The 20,962-nt window shown below is 44.3% G+C and overlaps 1 protein-coding gene across 5 annotated transcripts in view; it reads right to left on the bottom strand.

Annotated features, from left to right (window-relative positions):
* HIPK2 (homeodomain interacting protein kinase 2) overlaps window positions 1-20,962 on the bottom strand; it is a 134,074-nt gene that overhangs the window by 22,479 nt on the left and 90,633 nt on the right. For 2 of the 5 annotated variants that reach the window (XM_085228372.1, XM_085228383.1), the window contains exons 4-12: window positions 19,221-19,340; window positions 18,373-18,471; window positions 17,126-17,310; window positions 13,288-13,450; window positions 10,517-10,736; window positions 8,765-8,886; window positions 4,866-5,008; window positions 3,968-4,147; window positions 951-1,232 (exon numbers count right to left, since the gene is read on the bottom strand). In XM_085228372.1, coding sequence (XP_085084498.1) covers window positions 951-1,232; window positions 3,968-4,147; window positions 4,866-5,008; window positions 8,765-8,886; window positions 10,517-10,736; window positions 13,288-13,450; window positions 17,126-17,310; window positions 18,373-18,471; window positions 19,221-19,340 — 1,514 coding nt within the window. The remainder of the gene's footprint in view (window positions 1-950; window positions 1,233-3,967; window positions 4,148-4,865; window positions 5,009-8,764; window positions 8,887-10,516; window positions 10,737-13,287; window positions 13,451-17,125; window positions 17,311-18,372; window positions 18,472-19,220; window positions 19,341-20,962) is intronic. The other 3 variants (XM_085228390.1, XM_085228380.1, XM_085228399.1) reach the window with 3 other exon arrangements.

Genomic DNA, 20,962 nt, shown 5'->3' with positions numbered 1-20,962 from the left:
TCTCCTGGCAGTACTGGAGGGACAAGGTTAAAAAACTCCCAGCTCAGTTACCCGCATAAAGATGGTATGATTATTCAGCTGTTTGCACAGCTACTTCTCTACAACTTATAAAACAGAATGATATCCTCTGACTGGCATCAGATGGGAAATCTAGAGTGCCTGCACATGATCAAAGGCGCTGAAAAGACACTCCTGGAAAATGCAGTCCTCTTTCATCCACAGCTGATGATCAGCAGTGGCAGCTGCCCTGTGCTGCACTGTTTATTTGGGTGAAATAATTCTCCAAGGAGCAAACTCTGTCACCACAGTCTTTATAGCCTCATCTATGCCTCTCTGCAGCCAGTCAAGAAGCCATCAATTTCTGCCACTCCTATGACAATGTATCTGGGATGTTCTGGAAACACAATCAGAGCTGAGCAACCCTCGTACAAATGTACTTACTCTTTACTGAGCAGTTAAAACTCAAACTTTAACTGTTTTCATGTCCTTTTAATGGAAAATACGAGGTATGGAAGGCATCATTTAATGCTTTGCTTGGATTACTTAGAAAGAGAAAAGGCTGTTTCAAGCTACTTTCCTTCCAAACCTTTCTTACTGTCTTTGTTTTAAATAGCTATGTGATTTAAAGGGCTCATTATCATAGATCTTCCAAGAGCTCCTTTGAACAATCCCTCAAAATAGAGTAAACTATTATTTCCTCTTAGAGATGAGAAACTATGGTACAGAGAGGCTATGACACTTCTCCAAAATCCACAGCAAACGTACAGACTGACGAGGAACATGAGCTAGGTCTGCAAAGTCCTCTGCTGGAACCTCAGCTCCTCCATCACCTTTCCTCCCAAACTAAAGACGACCCGGGTGCCAAGACCCAACCATAACTGCTGGGACCCTACAGAACTCCTCTGCCTCTTTTTCTCACCCGCAGAGAGAAGAGCAGAGCTGCTGCTCACCTGGTGGGTGCATGCTTCTGCTCCTCCTCTTCATCGGTGTCGCTGCTGATAGTGATGACACTCACTGCGGGGCTGGGGGTGTCGGGAATGATTATGGGTTGCCGCTGCCGCTCCCGCGTGGTGCTGGTGGCCACGTCACCCCAGCCGCAGGTGACGGCAGTGCTGCAGGCAGGGCTGTTGTGCACCATGGCACAGCGAGGAGGTGTGTTTTCCTTCACTCGTTTCGACCGCTGAGGCGAGCTGATGGACTGAGAGGACGAAACTTCGTAGGTGGATGCATTTCTGGAAATGGGAAAAGCTGTTAGTTGGTTAAATCTCAGCTTGCTCAGTTGCCATAGCTTTTGACTCTCAGCCTCTCGTTCCCTCACACTGACTTATTGAGTCTGGGAAAACTGCAAAATCGGCACGGTCACCTTTCCAAAGGTCAGAGTGCCTCACATGACTTATAATTGGCTGAAAAGTATTTCCTTTTAGTAAAAAAAAAAAAACAACTCTATTTCATTTTCCACATAAATTTCCAGATGAGAAATGCTGCCTCCCAGGAGTCCCTGGCTATAGTTTAGGCTGGGAAGCAGAAGCCAGTCACACAGACATACAAGCCAGACATACAAAACACAGGCCGGCATTGCATGGCCATCACACAAGGAGAAAGAACCCAAAGGATAATCCCTTTCTCCCATACCTGGTGAACTGCATGTATGCACCACGATCAGTTTGGTTGTTTTGTTGGTTTTTTTTTCTGTCCAGAAAAAAGCTAAAGGTAAAATTAGAATTTATGGTGGAAAACAGCAATCACTTATCAGGAAAACTGCTTTACTTAGTTGAAAATTTAATTTGCCAGTTAAGAACGTTTTCAATTAACATTTCCTGCCCCATGCTTCATCCTCTAGAAGTCCTGTATATCGGAGTACCTAGACAGGAAGGCATATACTCAGTTTCATGTCATTCCCATGTGAGGATGCAAATACAGCACCCATCAGTCAGAAAGAAAAGAACAATCTTTTTGTTATGTACTGAAAATAATGCTCAATCCCTTGTTTTTTCTCCATCTTCCTACTTCATCTTCCCTGTCTGAAAGTTGTAAACAAACCGCTGGATTGGAGATCTCAGCACAGAAAACTGTGGCACAGGTCTGCAGATATATTTACTAACTAAAGCCCATCTTGTTAATTTTGTTTATTTTTTTTTTAAATTGTATTTATTCTGCTTATTGCAGAGCATTTGAAAATGCAAGAAACACAAAGTTCTCGCTTTGTTCTACAGTGGGATGTGGGTTGCATTTTCAGTGTGGCCTAAAAGCTAACAAAAGGAATAGGTGGCATCTGTCAAAAGGAAGTCATTATGGACATATCACACTATACCAACTTACACAGGGTCTTTTGCATAACAAATGACTGCACAGTAGCATTTGCAGTGCTTTCTGAATATCAATGAGCAGCATGGAGTACCCTTCTTTCCAAAGGAGCACGTTCCTCATTTAGCTACAAAAGCATCACAATTAACTACAATGTACAGCCCTAGAAAGCAGTCCGCTCTGCAAGCGTCCAATTCCTCCCCAACACAGGCACCCTGCTCCTGCAGAGGGGTGAGAGACGGGAGGCCCTGCACAGGCATGTTTGTTGCAACAGGCGCTCTCTTTTACTGGCTTGCTGGGGACAGAGCTGCCTCTGCTCTACATTGCGAATGGACTAAGACAGCTGGAGCTCACCCAAAGTAAATGCAACATTAGAGAGCAGATAAATGGGAAGGATTTAAATAGCGGCCTCTTAACTAGAGGAAAATTGGTTGTGAACTCCGAGCTCCTCTGGCCCGAGTCCAGTCACCCAGGAAAACCACAAGCTCCTCTGTTTTTGCCACTGAAGAAGTAGTGACCCATTTTAGTTCTCTTCTCTGCACTTGTGGCTCTTTTCTGCATTCCCCCCCCATTCCCCCTCCCTAAAAAAAAAAAAAAAAAAAGAAATGTAGCTCAGTAGAGGAGCTATTCTCACAGTCCAGAGGACTTTCCCCAGGACGGTTGCACATACACCTTCAGTAGCCTTGTACTGTAGTTCTGTAGGCAGGACCACAGGGCTGTGACAGGCACCACAGTCATCCCACCATTTTAATTGCACCACACAACATGAAGGAATACCCAACTTTCTTCTTGCAGAGACAAATGCTCCTACCTAGATTTGATAGATCCCAGCATCTAAGGACTGCTCCCTCATGAAGTGCCTTTACAAAATGCTCCCTGTTTGATGCTGTCATGGTTAGGAAAAGGTTGATGTGGATATCTGTTGCTGCTGTGCACTGTTGTAGATAGGCTCCAACCACCTGTTTTAGGAGCTTGAGAGCTTGAAGGCAGCCCACAGCCACCTCAGTCCTCTGCTCTGCAGTGCATCAAACTTAGATTTGGAACAGGCTGCCCAGAGAAGTGGTGGAGTCTCCTTCTTTGGAGACATTCAAAACCTGCCCGGATGCTTTCCTGCATAACCTGCTCTAGGGAACCCTCTGCTTTAGCAGGAATTTAGACTAGATGAACTCCAGAGGCCCCTCCCACACCCTACGATTTTGTGATTATCATTCAACTGCTTCTGAAAGGGCAGGTCTTACACGCAAACATCAGGCACCTGTTCCTGAAGGTGCAGTCTCTGGAAGTGCACTGCCCCACGGACATGCAGGCACTGCACCTCAGGAGTGCAAGTAAAAGAGGTTTGGCAAGCGGGCACTGTGCCACACTGATCTGAAAATTTTATGTTTTTGGTGACTGCAAGGCCTCATGCAATCACAGCAGCATAACATCCTGTACAAGCAGGGCCTGAACCTCCTGTCTGCATCCCCACCACGCCACGTGGTGTTTGCTGGCTATAAAACACACCCAACTGCCCCATAATGAACCAGCAGAAGTCCACTCACAAAAAGTCAAGGGCAGTGGAACAAGCTTTATTTTGCCCCAGAGGCTTCTGGAAACCCCACTCCTATCAGCACGCCTGCATTTCGGGCCCACCAAGTCCAGCGGCGGGGCCGGGCTCACTCACCGAGGCGCCGACTGGTGCTGCTTACTCTTCCTGGCGGAGGTGGCAGCGGCGGGCGGCTGGCGCATGACGTGAGCAACACCCACATTGACGGGCTGGGCTGCAGGGAGAGTCACATGGCTAGCTAACAGCGCGGGCTGCTGCATGATGGGATTATAATGGCTGCCATGAGCGTGGGTGTTTCTGCAAAGAGAAGAGACAGGGACACGCTTAAAATGCGACCGGTGGTTCCCCAGCAGGCTTTCTCCTCGCCACCTGCACTTAGGTTCTACCCTTGGAGCTCTTGGGTGCCATGGTTTATCTCCAGGAAGGAGTGTTTCCCCCCGCAGGGAAGTGGGCATAGTGCTGGGTCTGGGGAATGGTGGACAGAGAAGTTGCCTGTATCTCTCAGACAGGGGGACACAATTTGCTGCAGGGTGCCGGAGGCTGAGGCTGCAGCCCCCGGCCTTTCCCTCCTGCTTCACAGCCTTGTGAGGCCATAGCCAACAGCCCTCTCCATTACTGGTGGCTTCCTAGGCCTTCTCCAGCATTGGGGACCACTATAGGAAGCCCCGAAGTCCAAGCAAAAAATCACGCAGATCCAGGGTGGGTGACTCTTGGTATGGGCTTCTGACAGAGACCATGGGGAGCATGGGAAGGCTGGAGAAGACAGCAGGACTGGGAGCAGACTGCTCAGCTTTCTGCTAGAGCAGTCTGGGAGAGAATTTCTTTTCGTTGTGCACTCTTGTTGCCCATGGGATATCAAAGAGTGCTCCATGACAATAAATACGCTGCTGAATCCCCATTCCCAGAGATAACCCTCCTGCTCAAGTGCCAGTGCCCCAGTCCAAAGGCCATCATCACACACGTGCTGGCTGTCCCATGGGCACATACGCATGTTCTCCATGTGCCACTGATTTACCTCCAGTCTGCCAGCGGCTGGGTGCCTGCCATGGACTCAGGGATGACGGTCGCGTGCTGGACAGAAGTGTGGGTGGCCACCCCAGTCAGCTGCTGCCAGGCAGGAGGGAGCAGGATCTGCTGTGTGCCGCTGGGCCATGCTTGCTGTTGGCCAGAGGAAAAAGTGTTTCTTAATAAGAGTCATCATAAACGGCATATAAGCAATCACCCAAACCCAGCTGGGGCTCCTCGTAATAACTGTGGTCATCCTACACAGCACTTGGAGCTTTTCAGTTATAGATTACGAATACTTTTAGGAAACAGCAGCAGAAGTAGTGAAGTTATCAATATAGATAGCACAAAAGAAAGAAAAAATCCCTGATTTTCAAAGCAGTAGCTGTGTGTCAGGTTAAACTTGGAATGGGAGAGAGTGAAACTGGTCTGCATTTCAATCTAAACTTCCAATAGATTAGCACTTTTTAATTTCGACTATTCAGATCAACTGGGAGTTACGGTCTTATTAAATGGGACTTCTCCCTGCCTCCAGCCAATTTTCCCTCTGACCTCAACAGACCCTAGAGGACTTTGGGAACTTAAAGCAGCTTAAAAGGAGAAAGAATTTCAGGGATCAGGACAGAAAACAAGGGGCTGAAGGCTTTCACGAAGAGGGAAGAGGATTCTGGGGGCTCTCCACAGCACGAACATCTTGCTGCCTAGTCCAGCTACCTATGACTCCCTTGGCCAAAGCAGAGAGTAGCTGTACACTGACTGCTGCACATCATGTGCCTGTTCCCTACATACACTCTCTGGCTTTTGCTCAGTGGTTGCCCCCCTCACAGGGTGGAGACCTCTGCTCTGTAAGTCGAGTCATTGCTCTGCTATGCCATCATCCCTCAGGTCATCCCACTCCACTGACTCCACATGAATCAAATAATTTTTTGTCTTGGTCACACTGCAATTCCTTTAGAGGGAAACTTTCTTTGTTTTATGCTGCCTGGGCTGGGGAACGCAGCCCTCCATAGGCCCATATTATGTAATCTCACAGGCCTATGGAGGCTAAATTTTAAAGAAGGGAGGCTTCATACAGACATACCCCCATCTCCATCCTCACAAGCATCCCATAACCTGTACCCCAATCACCCTCTGCCACCCTCAGTATAAAAATGAAACTTTTCCCAGTTCCACTCCAAATTTTTATCATCTTGTAATTATGCCATGTTAGATGAAAAGGCTGCTCTTATGAGGCCTCTTAGCAGCTGCAGCCATGGTTTGGTGCTGATCAGAGTAGGTAGAAGGAGGTGATGAAAAGGTAAAAGATCAGGTAGGAAAGGTAGCTTTCTTTTTTTTTTTTTTAACCAGCTTTGAGTTAAAAGATGAGACTCAACTACTGTTGTGCTCGGGCCCAAGGGGCTATCAGGATTTACTTGCAGAGAAAACTGCTTCCTCCCTTTTCAGTAGGAGAAGTGAACACATACAAACTCCTTTTCCTCCTGCAGAGCATAAATTTGGATTCAGTGTCAGGGTCCAGGCATAAATTCCTCACTTATTAGGTAAGGACCACTGAATCATTTAATCTGCAGATAAGACTTGTCTAGGCTGATCCACCAGCACAGCACGCTGTGCTTACACATGGACGGCTCGTGCTTGCAGCCTCAATCTGTTCTCAGTTATTGCATTATTTTGAAATTGTGCTGTTGTGTCAGAGTCTGGTGCTGGCCTCTGCTCCCTGGAGGTGATGCAGCCCCTGGTGCAACTAAGTTCCCACCTGTGGTGTAAACAAGAACAACTAATGGAATAAATGTGCTTGCTCTGAAAGCTGGTGACAGAACTTCTACGGGAAGAAATATTGCTGGGATGGAGTTAAAATGCGAGAAATTCAAGCATTCAGGGCACTATCCAAGGACAGAGGACAGTTCTGGGTAATGTCACAGAAGCCTGAGAGAAGATTGTACAGCTTTGCCCCTTTTGAGATCTGAAGCTGTACAGAGATATTTGTAAAGATGGGATCAGCCCATTTTCAGTGGCCTCTGTGCATACAATATCTGGACAAACTTGCTCGGGAGGCAGCAGGCTCTTTGCTGGGGACAGCCCCTCTAGTAGTTGGAGTTTGGACAGTCTGGTCTGAGCAGTGCTTGATAACCAGCTGTGCATGAGAGGAACAGCTCACAGTTCAGAGAGAGACACAGTCATTCAAAGATCAGATGTGACTACAAGGCATTACAAAGGAGCTGTGTTTTTCCATTCAGGAAACTGGAATTGGGTACAGATTTGTTTGTGAGGCCAGCTGCTCAGCCCCAACCGAGCAGGGCCAGTGGACACCAGATGCCACCACCATCTATCAGAAAGCTTTGCCATAAGAGCAGAAGCTAATGCCTCTCATCATGTGAGACAGGCAGATATATCAGCAGACAGAGACTGTCTCTCTCCTATTAAATCAAAAATAAAATCTATGCAATTGAGGAGCATTTTTCAGAAGCAGCTCAAATAAGCCCTGCCAAATTGACAGTGCAAAAAACATCAATAGAAAGTATCAGAGGGCAGCCCAAGAAACAGAGTTCCTGTAAGTGGGACAGGACAGCCATATGGAGCAAAGCCTCTTCAGAGGACTTGCTACCACAGAGTGGTGACCCGAGAGAGGCCACCTTGAGAAGAAAAAAGGAACTGCAGGACCCAAGGTCTTCTAGGATCTGTTAAGATCCTATGGGCTTCACCATGCTTCAGATCAGACCTCATCCCTGTACACCAACACTGTGACAGGTGCCTGCAATTCTGCCTGCAGAGACAGCACTCACTTTGCAATTATCCCTGTTCCCCCTGCCTCCTAGGCCTTCTTTTTCCACCAGACAAGAGAGATGGCCCACACAGACTGTTACCACAGGTTTCAACTGGGATAGATTCAGCATTTGAGCAGGCTTATGTCAGACGGCCCTCTACCAGAGACTTTTCTATTGGGAACGAGTACGTCATGTTAGCTAATGGAAATCACGGAGGCTGCAAGTTGTGCTTTAATTTGTCTTCATCAAATAAGTGTTATTGGTAGCTGCTGAAGAAGAGTAATTGCACCAACAGACATACCCTGGCAACTCAGTGCATGGGCATAAATCTTGAAGTCTGCCTGTACCTGACTGCACATGAGCATTTCTGAACTGCAGATCATCTTTTCCAGGCTGTACAACTTAATACTAAATATACTTTTGATCCCAGAAACATGCCTGATACTACCTGGCATCAACTGAAAAGCTGTAGGGACAGATGAACTAAAGGCAGCACAAGGGGTGAAAAACTACTCTTTTTTTTTTTTTCAGAGGAGATAGGTGTCTCTTTGAGGAAGTGTATGTAATAAGTGGTTCTCATTCCCATTTGGTCTTGCTGGGAGGAACCATGCTTTTTCTGTGAGAGTACATTGGGCAACTGTGCCAACAGGTGTTGCTGACAATGTGAGCTCCTTGGCCATCAGGTCCTTGTCTTTGCCAACTACATCTCTTCCATAACTCATGAACAGAGATACGATTCATAAAAAGCTGCAAAATTAAAACACAGAAAATGTTTTTCAGCAGCATGCAATTCACCAGCACAACTGCAAAAATTGCTGTTGAGATTGCAAGTTCAGAAGGATCCAGGAAGGTTCCTACCGATTCCCCTCAGCAGAGGCCTGACACAGCCTCCTCTGAGATCCCCACTGATTTCAATGAAGAAGAACAGACAGTCTTTCCAGAGTCATTTGCAACTCTGATGTAGCAGCAGGACAATGAATTGGGTAAGGTTTAGGCATTTCAGATAAAGTTGCTGACTCTTTATGGCTGCCCATTTCTCCAAACTACAGCACAGAAGGCCCTCAGAGAAAGCTACTCTCTCCAGCTTCCAAGAGCTAAATAACACACAAAATAACCTCCTCTGTTTGGGGTCTTCAGAGCTCATTACCTGTGCGAGGAGTCCTGGCTGGATCTGAAGAGGCTGAGCCCCAGGAGCCTGAGTGACAATGGGAACAGCATTCTCCATCCGAACTGAATACCCAGCATGCTTCGAAGGAGAGGCTTGTAACCCTGTTTCACAAGCACAGAAAATACAGCATTAGTCATACACAGCATTGCTAAGGATGGGGGTCTCATTTTAAGAGGAGCCTAAAGACATTCATTGATGTCCATTTAAATCACAGTGTTTAGTCCTTCTGAAAAATTAAGTTCTAGGAGATCCACATATTCCAGCCTAGCCCAAAGACATCCATCAGACGCTGATAAGCACAGTATATTCATGAGGGTACAGGAGAGACATTTTCAAAGATGTTAAGGGATTAACTGATTTCATATTTTTAAGTTATCTCAAATCCAGGGGAAACATTTCAATATAATGCGTACAGGGAGAAAAGAAAGAGTGAGGAGGAAATGGCTTCTCTTACCGGATGTTCTCTGGGTTGATAATAGAAAATGGTCCTTGCCAAACAAGAAACACTGCTATGAGAATGCTCCCTTGTTATCAGTGTGGGACAAATGTAATCCAGAACTGTGCACTAACTCAATCTTGACTGGGATGGGTGATTTTCTCTTGCACAGTTTCCCAGGAGTCAAATTTTAAAGATTCTGATTTTATTATGTTTAATCTAGCACACCTCAAACTCCAGCTGTTGCTCTTAGCCAAACATTAGCCTAACTGTTCTGGAGAAAGCCTTCCTCTTCATCACCTTAGTGCATGGCACATTCTTCAAGCTACCTTCTTTCTTACAGAGATTTCTCAAGACAGCAAGCAGAAGATGTTAGCTTACATATTCTAGTACAGCATTTCTGAAGTCAAACCCTTGTGATGCATTTTAACTATGTGGAAGAAGTCTAACTAAACTCCTCCAGTTCAAAAGAGCTTTGATAATCTTGTAGAACTCTAACAAGTGCCTAGAGACAGATGTACAGAGAGGCTTGGAAAAACGCAGCAGAAGTTGCATCAGCTGAACCAAGGTTTATTTAGACCACTTCTTAAAGATGCCCAATTAGTTTTACAAAATGATTTCAGCATATTAAGTTAAAAGAAAGAGAAGTGGCTAAGGTTGGTCATCACCCAAGTTGTCTGACAGACGGTCCATATGGTGGGAGTACAGAGGTGTAAGATATGACTTAGTAATAATTAACTAGCAGGGCTGGAGTTGATGGAATTGTCCTGGTAAATACTCATAAGTGTCTGTCATGGGACAAACCCTCACTACCACCAGCACCACACTCTCTACTGTGTTAACTTCCTGAGTTCCCTTTTTAACACCTGAATTACCAAGAAGCGTTGAACCAGTTATTTATGCAATGACTAATTCCTGTTTTAGGGGGAAGTTTTCAAGTTTACCAAAGTGAGGCAGAAGAACCTCAAACTTTATGTTTAGGGCAAAGGATGACAGATATTGCAAGTTCTTCCCCACCTCTTTTTTCAGTGCTTGTCCCATTATTTTTAATCAGCCACCTTTAACCCACGTGGTAAAGGCAACATATCGCCTGCAAGATCCTCTGCTGTTGTAGATATTTCACCCTGCTGACATCTGAGTAATCTGCAACAACCTCATTGCTCAGATTTACAAGCCAACAAATGTCTTTCCATATGATCTGAACGAAGGAAGCTCGTTCCAAACAAGAGCTAGATAAATCAGCAGCTGGGACAGAGCCGGGGGGAGTGTTAAGACCAGGTGAAGCTGTGACTTACCTTGGAAGCCTGGTGGGCAGACGATGAGAGCTTGCTGGAAGGGGTCGGGCCGGGCACAGATCTGCGCTGTTCCTGTCTGCAAGGGCATGCTCCGCTGGGCCACCGCAGCCATGGACGCTGCTGAGGGCTGGTAGAGTGCAGATTGGTAATTTAGTATGGAGACTTCGGGGTTGGCTAAGGAAATAGTGGCACTGGAGGAGGTGGGAGCCAGGTTGGTGGTCTAAAGGAATGACGGGAATTAAACAAAAACAAACAACAAATAAAATGAGGGAGATGGGTACGTTGGAGATGTGAAATCCAAAAGTAAAATTAAAAAATAAAATAAATAGTGTAAGATAAAAGAAAAGAAAATCTAAATTAAAAACAGCAAATCAAAAACAAACAAAGAACAGAGCAGGACACCGAGGAGCATGGAGGTGAGGACAGTGATGGAAAAAGGAGTGTGGTTTGCCTAAATAACAGCACTGTACCATGCCGTGGGACCTGTGGCCACATGGAGCTGCTGGAAATGCTCAGAGACAGAGAATGTTCTCCAGTGGAGAACTGCAGCCCCAGACAGCCCTTAACTTGCTCTGATTTGCAGCATATAGAAGATGGGTTCAGAAAATGCTGCTATCTCCAAATCATGTTCTTTTCTCGTCGCGCATACAACTCTACAAAAAGCTCACGTTGCTGAGGTAAAAGAAACTCAGCATCTCCTTGCCCTGCAAAGCATCAGTCCAAGAGGGGGGCTCATTGTTCAGACTTCCCTCTATCTTGCATTTAAGCTAGTACAAGCTACTCAAATTATATTTAAATTAGAAAGCATTGGAAGAATAACACTAGGTAGAAATAACAGTACTTTCCAAGTCCAAATTTTGCTTGGCTTGACATTAAAATCTCTCAGAGCAGAAGCTCCAGCAGTGGATGTTGCAAAGCCACAAAAATCAGCACACTGCTCTGCAAAACATTTAGAAATCTTTTGGTGACTTGTGCTTTATTTGGACCAAATCTGTAGCAGTTGCAGACAAACAACCCCTAAATAGTTTTGCCACTGCTCTACAAAAATATGCCCTCAGCATTAATGTCTAGGCAAATGTACCAAAACAGAGCCCACCCTTTTCCTCCCTGCTAGCCCTCCCATTCAAACACTTATCTTTTGGTGAATGCACATATGAACAAGCCCAAGGTGAAGCCTTGAAGCCTAGACTGCAGGAGGTGGCAAACTCGGCTCTACACAATGACCTGTTTGCCACTGAACTGGGGATGGGTACGCATGCTGCACAGCCATAGTCACAAGGGGCACTATGGAGAAACATTTCCTCCTTCTCCCCACTCTGTGCAAAGGCAGAGAAGTGCAATCTGTTCCCCCGTGCACCACACCCAGCAGCAAACACGGCAGCTCCCACGCCACGGTTCTCGGGTACTGCAACTGGATGGAGGCAAAACCCAAAGATTCTGCAGACAGAGAGTGCTGGGAACCACGATGAGTGGCACGTTCGAGAGGATGGTAAAAATCTGGAGCTTGTTCAAATCAAAACGCCCTTCCTGGAAATGTTTCTACCATTTCTAGGAACACTGGAGATACCAGTTCTGCTCACAATACACACCCCTTACGAAAATTCAGATTACCACAGACCTCCTGAGCTGGCAACTGATCTGAACATCAAATGAGCAGTGAGGAAATGAAAGCAAGCCTGCATTTCCTACTAGCAGCTATGGTACAAATGGTGTCTCTGCCATGCAGCTGGAGCCTAGCAGAGCACGCAGAACAAAGTTTCCTACTCTGCATCTCAGAAACAGTCAAGAATGGGAACTCGTTTTTATAATACTGTTACACTGAACCATGACCTACCTCTGTGTGAATCTGCTCAATGAATTACTCCAAAAGACGCTCTGTGATCGCATGTATCAAGAACTGACTCATGAAGTCTGGCTTTCTGAGTGACACAGGAACACCTTGTACACCTACACAGAACTGTTCAGCTCCTTTGCTTTTGAAATACCAAGTGCCATTTCCACAATACCACTTGCAATCTCTAGAGTGAATTTCAAGCAGTATTATCCAGAAAGGCTTAAAGGATAGCAGCTATTTCTTGAGCTTCAGTCTCCTAGAATGCTGTCCCTGGAGGGTTTCCTTTTGCTGTTGTAAAACAGTCCCACAGCAGAAAGCTTAGCCTGCTAGCCATGAATTTGCCAGCACAGCACTCCCCAACACTGGGGCATGTAAAACAAATGCAGGAGCCCAAAGCACAATTATGAAGCCAGAGCCCACCAATGTAGCATGCAGTGTGTTCTCTAACAGAGTGCCCACGTCAATTGTGGCACCTGGAGTGAAACCAATGGGAGATAAGAATAAACATTACCCCAAAACCATTCTTTCCTGTCGATCTGTTGCAGTGCTACATCTGTTTAGAAGGGTTTTAATTCTTCTTACTTCAATGTCAATTTGAAGGAGTACTGTAAGATCACAAATACTTCTGCTTGATCCACTGAATGCAGTTCTGCTGCTGCATTAAGGGACTAATGAGCTTTTCCCCATAGCAACTTCTCAGGTAAACAGGATTTATCATCCCCAACAATAACATAAATGATGACAGCAACATTTCACAATCACACAGAAGGACGTAAGATTAATGCTTGCCTGAATGAGAAAGAATGGAGGAAGGATAGTAGAAAAGTAACAGTTTTTTGCAGGCAAGGAAAATTAGATGCTGTGTTTGCTTTTCATCTTTTAGGCCCTACTGACGTAAAAATTTCAAGCACTGGCTGCTTCTGATCAGTGCTCTTACCTGGTTGTGCACTGTGTTCAGCTGGTTGTTAAAAGTCATGGTCAAGTTGGTAGATGTGCTCGGGGCTACGTGGGTGATGAATGGTGTCTTGCTCTGGTTCACAGTGTCATACATATTCACCCGCCGCTTGCAAATCTCCATATTCTGGAAGCAGGACTTAACACTGGGCAAGGAAAAGGAAGGCAAGGAAGAGACAGAAAATCAACCTTCCAACTAGGGCAACAGTTCATCACAGAGACCCTAGCCCCATTGTTAGGTCTCAATGGCAGGCTTGGCACTTTCTAGTCACATGAGCTCTTTGCTATTTGTGCAAGTCCCTCTTAACCAGTGAGAATCAGGCTAGCCCTCCTTGCATTGAAGAGGCCTAAATATGTGACAGGATGAGAGTGCCTGCTTGTGGACTCCCAGATGCCCTTTTCGGTCTGAACTCTGCAATGTAAGTCACAGAAAGCCAGCAAATCTTTCAGTCTTCAGATGTCAGGGTGAGAAAAACCAAAGAGTTAGTTTGAGAGAGTGAGAGACTGAGAGCAAGAAAGAGAGATACTGATTTTATTCCAGTAGGATGACTGAACCTGAGAGGAAAAGACAACTAATGCTTCCTGTATCAGTGTATGTCTAAATGTTATTTTAGAAGTCCCTTGCAAGGAAGAATTTTGCTGAGACTCCTGTAAAGTCTTACTCTTTTAAAAAGTAGTTACAGATGGCTCAACTCAGACAAGTGCCTAAAACACTGCCCCTGCCTGGCTAAACACTTCCACAGACGTTTATCTTAAAAAACGTGTGCTGTCCTCTCCCAGTTAATGGGACTCTTCATGTGCCAAAAGGTTATGTCAAATCAGATTCATTGACACTCTAAGGGAACGAGGTTCTGAGGTTATCTTAAATTGAAAAACAGATCTCTTGGAGGAAAAAGTGCAGCCTCTTCCTCAACATAGAGCTTACTTTAAACGTTACTGATAATGGCAAAAGAAATCTTGAAGCATGTCATATTTCGTACCCTCAGTAAAGCAGATGAAATGCTTTCTGCATTGCTGGAGCACTGTGGCTGGGTACATGAAACTGTCAATGTCACGTTTATAATTGGGATACCACGGCATAAGAGATAGCAATATAGCGGTCCTAAAATTGTGCTTTTAATACAATCTCATTTTTCCAAGCTCTAAAAACCAATACATGATTTCCACAAGCCTTCCACAATCCGTAATCGTTTTTACAAATGTGTCCTCAGAGTCTGAAATACAACTTAAGAAAGTATAAAGGGATTTATCTCATTTCCGCTATCCCAACCACGAAAAATATAAAACACGAGCAGCAAAAATTAGCCGTTGCTGTAAAAATTCAACTATGTGCACAACAATCTAAGCTGTTAGAGGTCGGGCAAGTAAAGACAACTCCATGTCACCTGAGCTTTAATGAGAAAAAATGACTCCCCTTAAAAGGAATAAGTTTGTATTTTCACTGGTTGGTCAGGAAGAAGACCTTGATCTTTTTATCCCTGTCTTTTCTCTTACTCATAAGATCATCTGTGTTCTCTCACAAGTAGTTTCTTAATTACTGTTCCATAATCACTTGCAGACGAAATACTCAGGACACAGCGCAAAGCTGCTCAATATGTGCTATCTTCTAAAGTGCTATGAAATACCTATAAACTGCAGAATATTTAGAGAACTCAAACACTTTTATCAAATGAATGTGGAAGACTATTGGACTGACTTTTCCCAAACAGGTTAACTCCTCCACTAAAAACCAGAAAGTACTGAAAAGAATGTATTTTCCATACATGGTAAGTTGCATATGTTGCCAAAAGGATTTATGCAACACAGTATAATCCCTGCTAATGTCATACTGTCCTTTAAAAAAAAAAAAAAAAAAAAAAAAAGTTAAAAAGGCAGAGAGTAAAACAGGACAGAAAGTACCCAACAGTTTAAGTGTCATGCAATCAAACATGTGAGACTGGGAGCTAAACTCACTTTGTTGTTTGCTTGGAAGTAAGCAGAACAGCCCCTCATAGGCTGCTCAAACTCACATCCTCCTTTCTGAAGCATTCTGCAACAGCGATTCCTTCCAGAAGCTACTTCTTCCATATATGTTCACTTTCTCTTCTGCCCAATTTGCTTTTAAGACAAGTCCCTCCATCTCTCAGGGCTTTGTGGTTTCTATTCTCAAAACCACAGGCAATCACACACAAAATTTCCATCAACCTGCCATGCTGGGTACTGCTCCCTTTACCCGTCACCTTCTCCATCATAGAAGGACTATGCACCTGGCTGGCACAGCATTTAGCATTCAAAGACCTAATGCTGAATATTTCATTTGGGGAAAACTCTCATCAGTATTGGTCTCAGTGACATTTTCAGCATTTCTGGGGCTTTGCCTGAGCAGCCACGAGTGAGAACTTCAGAAGTGAAGACCTGCCTGTAATATTACAGAAGGATTTCTTATGGCCATGTATTGTGTCACAAATCTTTCCTATCTCACACAATTGGCTGTTGAAAATTAAATGACTTCTGTGTATGACGCTAACACTGTTAGAAAAGACAGTCCTTTTTTAACTTATGCTTTTATATTGAAAACTTACTTTTTCTCTATTTAGCACAACAATTTCCTGTCTTGTTTTCATTACTTTTATCACTTAGTATCTACTTAGAGATAACAACACTCACAGATGTCTGTACAGGATAAGCCTGGGTCTACACAGACCATGCACCCACTACTTTCTGGCACACACTTGCTCTTATCTTGTGATAAACACAATAAAAAGGCAGCTACATCTCCTTCACAGAGAGAAAACTACCCCAAATGAACTTGAAATGTTGCAGATACGTAAAAGCTCAAATATGGGCAGGAGAGCTGATGCACTGTAACTTTTGCTCTACGGTATCCATATAAAGATCTTCTAAGGTATTAAGCAGCACCTATTACATTTTCACCCAAGCTTTTCACAGCCTTTAAACACACATGCACCTAGCACCCAATGGAGTACGGTGCTACGTCAATAACTGAAGGGACATCCTATAAAAGTACCTTGTACTGCAAAGAGCCATAGAGCAGGATGTTCAAAGCCAGGTGCTTTGAATGCTCTGGAGAGCTCTTACATGTGCTTGTATTTTGCACCTCCATAATTTGGCCCTATGTGAATTGCCCACGGGATGAGAGCGATGTGCTGGGTTTCCTGCATTTATTTCATGCTGCTCTGATAAAGCATTAGGAGTCATACTTGAAGGCACAATACTTCTTCACATGTCCATCAGGCAGTGGAATCCACCTCCATTACAAATTGTGGCATCTAAGGTCAGAGTTTTGTATTAAAGTTGCACAGGTGAGAAACGACAAAGTCAAAAACTGAACTTATTTTCCTGCTGCCTTTTCCTGCTGGTTTCTGTAAACCAGACTGCTGCAAAAAAAAGCTCTTTCCTTAAAAGGCGAACAGCCCCCAATTGACCCCTGCAAGACGGGAAAGTTCTTGGAGAAAGGGTCGGCAGCCACTGCGGATAAGGTTGATTACTGCACTAACAATCAGGACTATATTACTTTGAGATATACTGATATACTCAGCACTAATTGCATAATTTCTTCTGCATTTTAATGAAAACATACGTAATTATCGGATATTTACATAATGAATGTTGCACACTCTACCGTGTTTTAAATGCCAAGCATCTACAACACAATTCTTACAACCTCAGAGTTGCCAATCATCTTTTTTTTTCTTTTTGCCAGAAAAAGATTAAAACATAGGGCTTAGAATTTTTAATTATGCCCCTTAGACACATTTGGTTTCAATAACAGGCAATACTTCACCCCCAGCTCAAAACCCAGGGAAAGGAAGGCCACATACTGTGTGCTGTGAGGGAAATCGAGTAAGTGCGTCATGGTGACAAAAGGGTGGTTCAGAGTTTCAATTGGTGTTATTCTCTTATCAGCATCTATCGTCAACATCTTCTTTAACAGATCTATAAACTCCCGTCGGTCTGCCTTTTCCACCAACATATCACTTCCTTCCAAATCTGTTGTCATATTTACCTACAGGAGAAAAGACAAGAATGAGTGCTAAGGTGAAGGAGCAGATGGCCAGGTCTCCAGCAAACCATGCTTACTCCTCGTTGGAACACATGACCCACAAGCCTCCATGTCTAAAGGAGTTGTTGCTGAAGCTACACAGCAAATGTGTGGTGGCTAGTCATGCTGTCATCTGGTTTGTGCACATCAGATCTCTAGACAGACTGTTAAGTGTTCAGCTAGCGTGGGTCAGTGGCTAATGAATCACTTAGTCACCCTCCACTGAAGATGAACAGATTCCATGTGGTAGCATGCAAGATCTGGCAACCAGTATATTTATCATCTAAAGGACTGTGTTATTAGGTAATTTACTATGCATCTTATGAGCAAAAATATATATATAAAATAAATAAAAATTTTCAGTAAGTTTATTGGAAACATTCTATTAGTGTATTAGGTATCATATCATCCTTTTGTTGAAATCTCTCCTGATCTCAGTCCTTCATTTCTGCATGTTTTGCTTGTGAATGCTCCAGTATGCAGCCTTTGCTAGCACAAATTCCAGACATGCAGTTGCAGGAGTGGTTATGCTGGAATTAACTTTTACAACCACATGGAATCGACACAGTGAATTAGTACTCCTCATTCCCTGAACCAGTCACACTTCAGAGAAAGCATCATCTGTTACAGCCAGGGTATTTCCAAAGTCACCATTTTACAAACTGAAATATTAAAGTTCAGAGAAGTGAAGTGACTTGCCAGTTGTCACACGCAGGGGCACTGAAGAGATGAGAAAATACAGGACTGTGACATGTAGACATGTGACTCAGTCATTTTCCAAAGCTGCTTTGCACACTAAGGACATGTTCCTCTGTGCATGGATCCCTCAGCAAAGCAGTACATAATGAGATGAGCTGGTAGGTGTAAACTTGCTGTTTCTCAGGAGCAGGTATATATATAGGGTACACTGTTTCTTCAGGAGCAGATACAGGGCACACAAGAATGGGGTACGCACAGAAATCACGCAACTTCTCTTTCCTGGTGTTGCCCAAAAGCATGAAAAGCAGCCTTGTGCTTGTTACTCACCAATGCTCTTACCTGTGCCATATCATCCAAACAGTTGAAAATATACTTCCTTGCTTCCTTCGACTTAATCCCCGTCTCTGCCTCATGATCATCTGGTGTCTGCTCAGAACAGGAAAAAGGCATTGAGCAGAACTGCTCAGCAACCAGCTACACACTGTGTGCCACTTCCACCTTACCCTCCACTTGCCTTACCCTGACCTCATTGGAGACCACTGCATATCTCTTACTTGAGCACATACATTTATGCATTTATATTGACTGTGGTTATGATGATAATTTTCACATCACAAGGTGATTTGTCTCTTCTTTTTCACTTTGGAGGATACTCCTCCTCCAGATATGGTAGAAGACCAAAAGGGCTCCCACACTCCCACCCTCTGTGAGACTCAGCATCTCATCCTTATGGCCAGAAGTCCACTGTTCTTTCTCCTTGGGGACTGAAAGCCACCAAATGTGCTAATACAAGAGATTCTAGGCCCACTTGCATTCCGAGAGGGTATGACTGTCAGAAGCCAAATGCTTGCTTGCTTTTTTTTCCCCTTCCCCTCAATGCAGTAGATATCAGAGCTAAGTCTGCCCAGGGCATGTTTCATTTAAATTGCACATCAGTTTGAGTACTTGGAGATTTCCACATGAACTCTGGACTTAGATTTCCCACAAAGCAGTGCCAAGCAGGTGAGCTAAGGGCTGCAAACTTCTGTGACAGCAGTTTTACCTTGGGCTATACCCACCCCAGTGTCTGTAATGCATTGCAAAAAGCAAGACACTTAGGCTTGGAAGTGACCTGGTCGTCTCCTTACTTCCAACCAACAACAGCAAGGCAAAAGAAACAAGGGAATTCTTCCTACCTTCAGCCTCCACAAAGGATACGGTGAGTCTGTATCCCTGTTGAAAAACCTTGTAGTCTTTGTCCCTGCACTTAACAAATACTCTGCTGGTAAGCCCTGCGTCTGTGAAATATAGCGAATCTGTAAGAAAAGGATGAAAGGTCACTGTTCATCCTGTGAAGATCTCTGGAGGTCTTCCCTGAAGAAGGGCAGGAGGCATTTAAAACAATAGAACAAAGAAAAAAAGAGAAAATGCACTGAGAAGTCAGACTTCACCAAAAAAAACCCACACTGAAAGGAATGACAGGAAAGAGAATTCCCATATGGCATTCCTCCATTTATCATTTACATCTATGGAAACTTACCCTTGTGATATGCTGCCAGAAAGTCTATGGATGAAGGAAGGAAAGTCCCTGGGTTTTAGAGGTTAAAGAGGAAGACCGACAGAGTTTTCAGTGGTGAGCTTCTCTGCTTTGCACCTTTTTATGTCACACTCTCCTCTCCAGGAGGTAATTTCAGTAATTTGATATTTGTGCTCTAACTTTTGCTGTTTTTTTCCCCCATATGAGCACATAGCTTTTCCTAGGAACAGTTTTGAGTTGAAAACAGAAAACTGTGAAGTGACTGTCATTGAACTTGGATGAAATATACTTAGGTCACTCCAAAAGTAATGTCTCCTATTTATTTCCATGGAAACTACAACAGATACAAAGATCACTACAGCACTCTCTGAAAGAGCAAATTCTCAGCTACAAAGCACTGTTTTTCAATACAGTTACCACCAGTACTTATGCCTATGATTCTATGATTCTATGATTTTCATCAGTAATGAATAAGAATGTGCATGATGCACTCGTATGAATCTGGATCAGTGGAGGTGATCCACTGTCACCACTGTCACTGCTCAAACCCACCACCCACCACCTCACCACGCTCACATCCACTGTTTGGTCTCCATAAACATTCAGCAAACATCAATGAATGTCAATGGGTGCCATTTTTTCCACATGGAGGAATTCGATTACCTGGTTTTGCTTCAACCTCCACTGCCGTAGCAGCAACATCTGCCTCTGATGTTGTGGGCCAACATAACAAAGTAGGAAGCATTACTTTTGGAGCAGCCCTCATATATTCAAACAAAATGACACCCTCACAGTGTGTGAAATCCTTATCACTACTGCCTACACGACTTCATTTGCTGTTTGAGTTACTTCCATGACTGTGTCCTGGCTGCCACAGGCTACACAGCTAAAAAGATGCTACCCATGTGTTTCCAGGATCCCACACTTAAATTTATTGATTCAGAGGAGGAAGGGCATGTGATTACATAATAAAAGACTGATAGAATGCATGCCTAGCGTGGCACACAAAACCTGAATTATAGCATTTCCTGACTTCTGAATGTTTCACTCCGAAAAACTCTGCAAAGTCTGTAAAACACTCATCTACTCTATGGAAAAAAGGAAAACGCTTTTGAGAGAAGAGACAGAGAGAGGTAACAAAGAAACAAACACAGAGGTATTAAAAGCAGCTGAGCTTTCCAAGTCTTCCAGGCACTCCTGATTCTGACCCATTAAGTGTACCTTGTTGAGCTCTGCAGCTCCCTACGTCCATGGTAACCCGGACACCTGAGGAGCTCCAGGCACCTTCCTGCAGCCCAGCACCAGGCTGTAAGGCTGCATATGCTGTGGTGAGGCGCCAGGCTCATCCCTTGCCCCTTCCCAGCTCTCCAGGAGCCTTCACGGCACTTTACCAGAGGAAGC

This window comes from Meleagris gallopavo, chromosome 1, assembly GCF_905368555.1.
Source record: "Meleagris gallopavo chromosome 1, MGAL_WU_HG_1.1, whole genome shotgun sequence".
Taxonomy (NCBI): domain Eukaryota; kingdom Metazoa; phylum Chordata; class Aves; order Galliformes; family Phasianidae; genus Meleagris; species Meleagris gallopavo.
The sequence above is the reverse complement of the archived record's forward strand: the minus strand, read 5'-3'. Positions and strand labels throughout refer to the sequence as shown.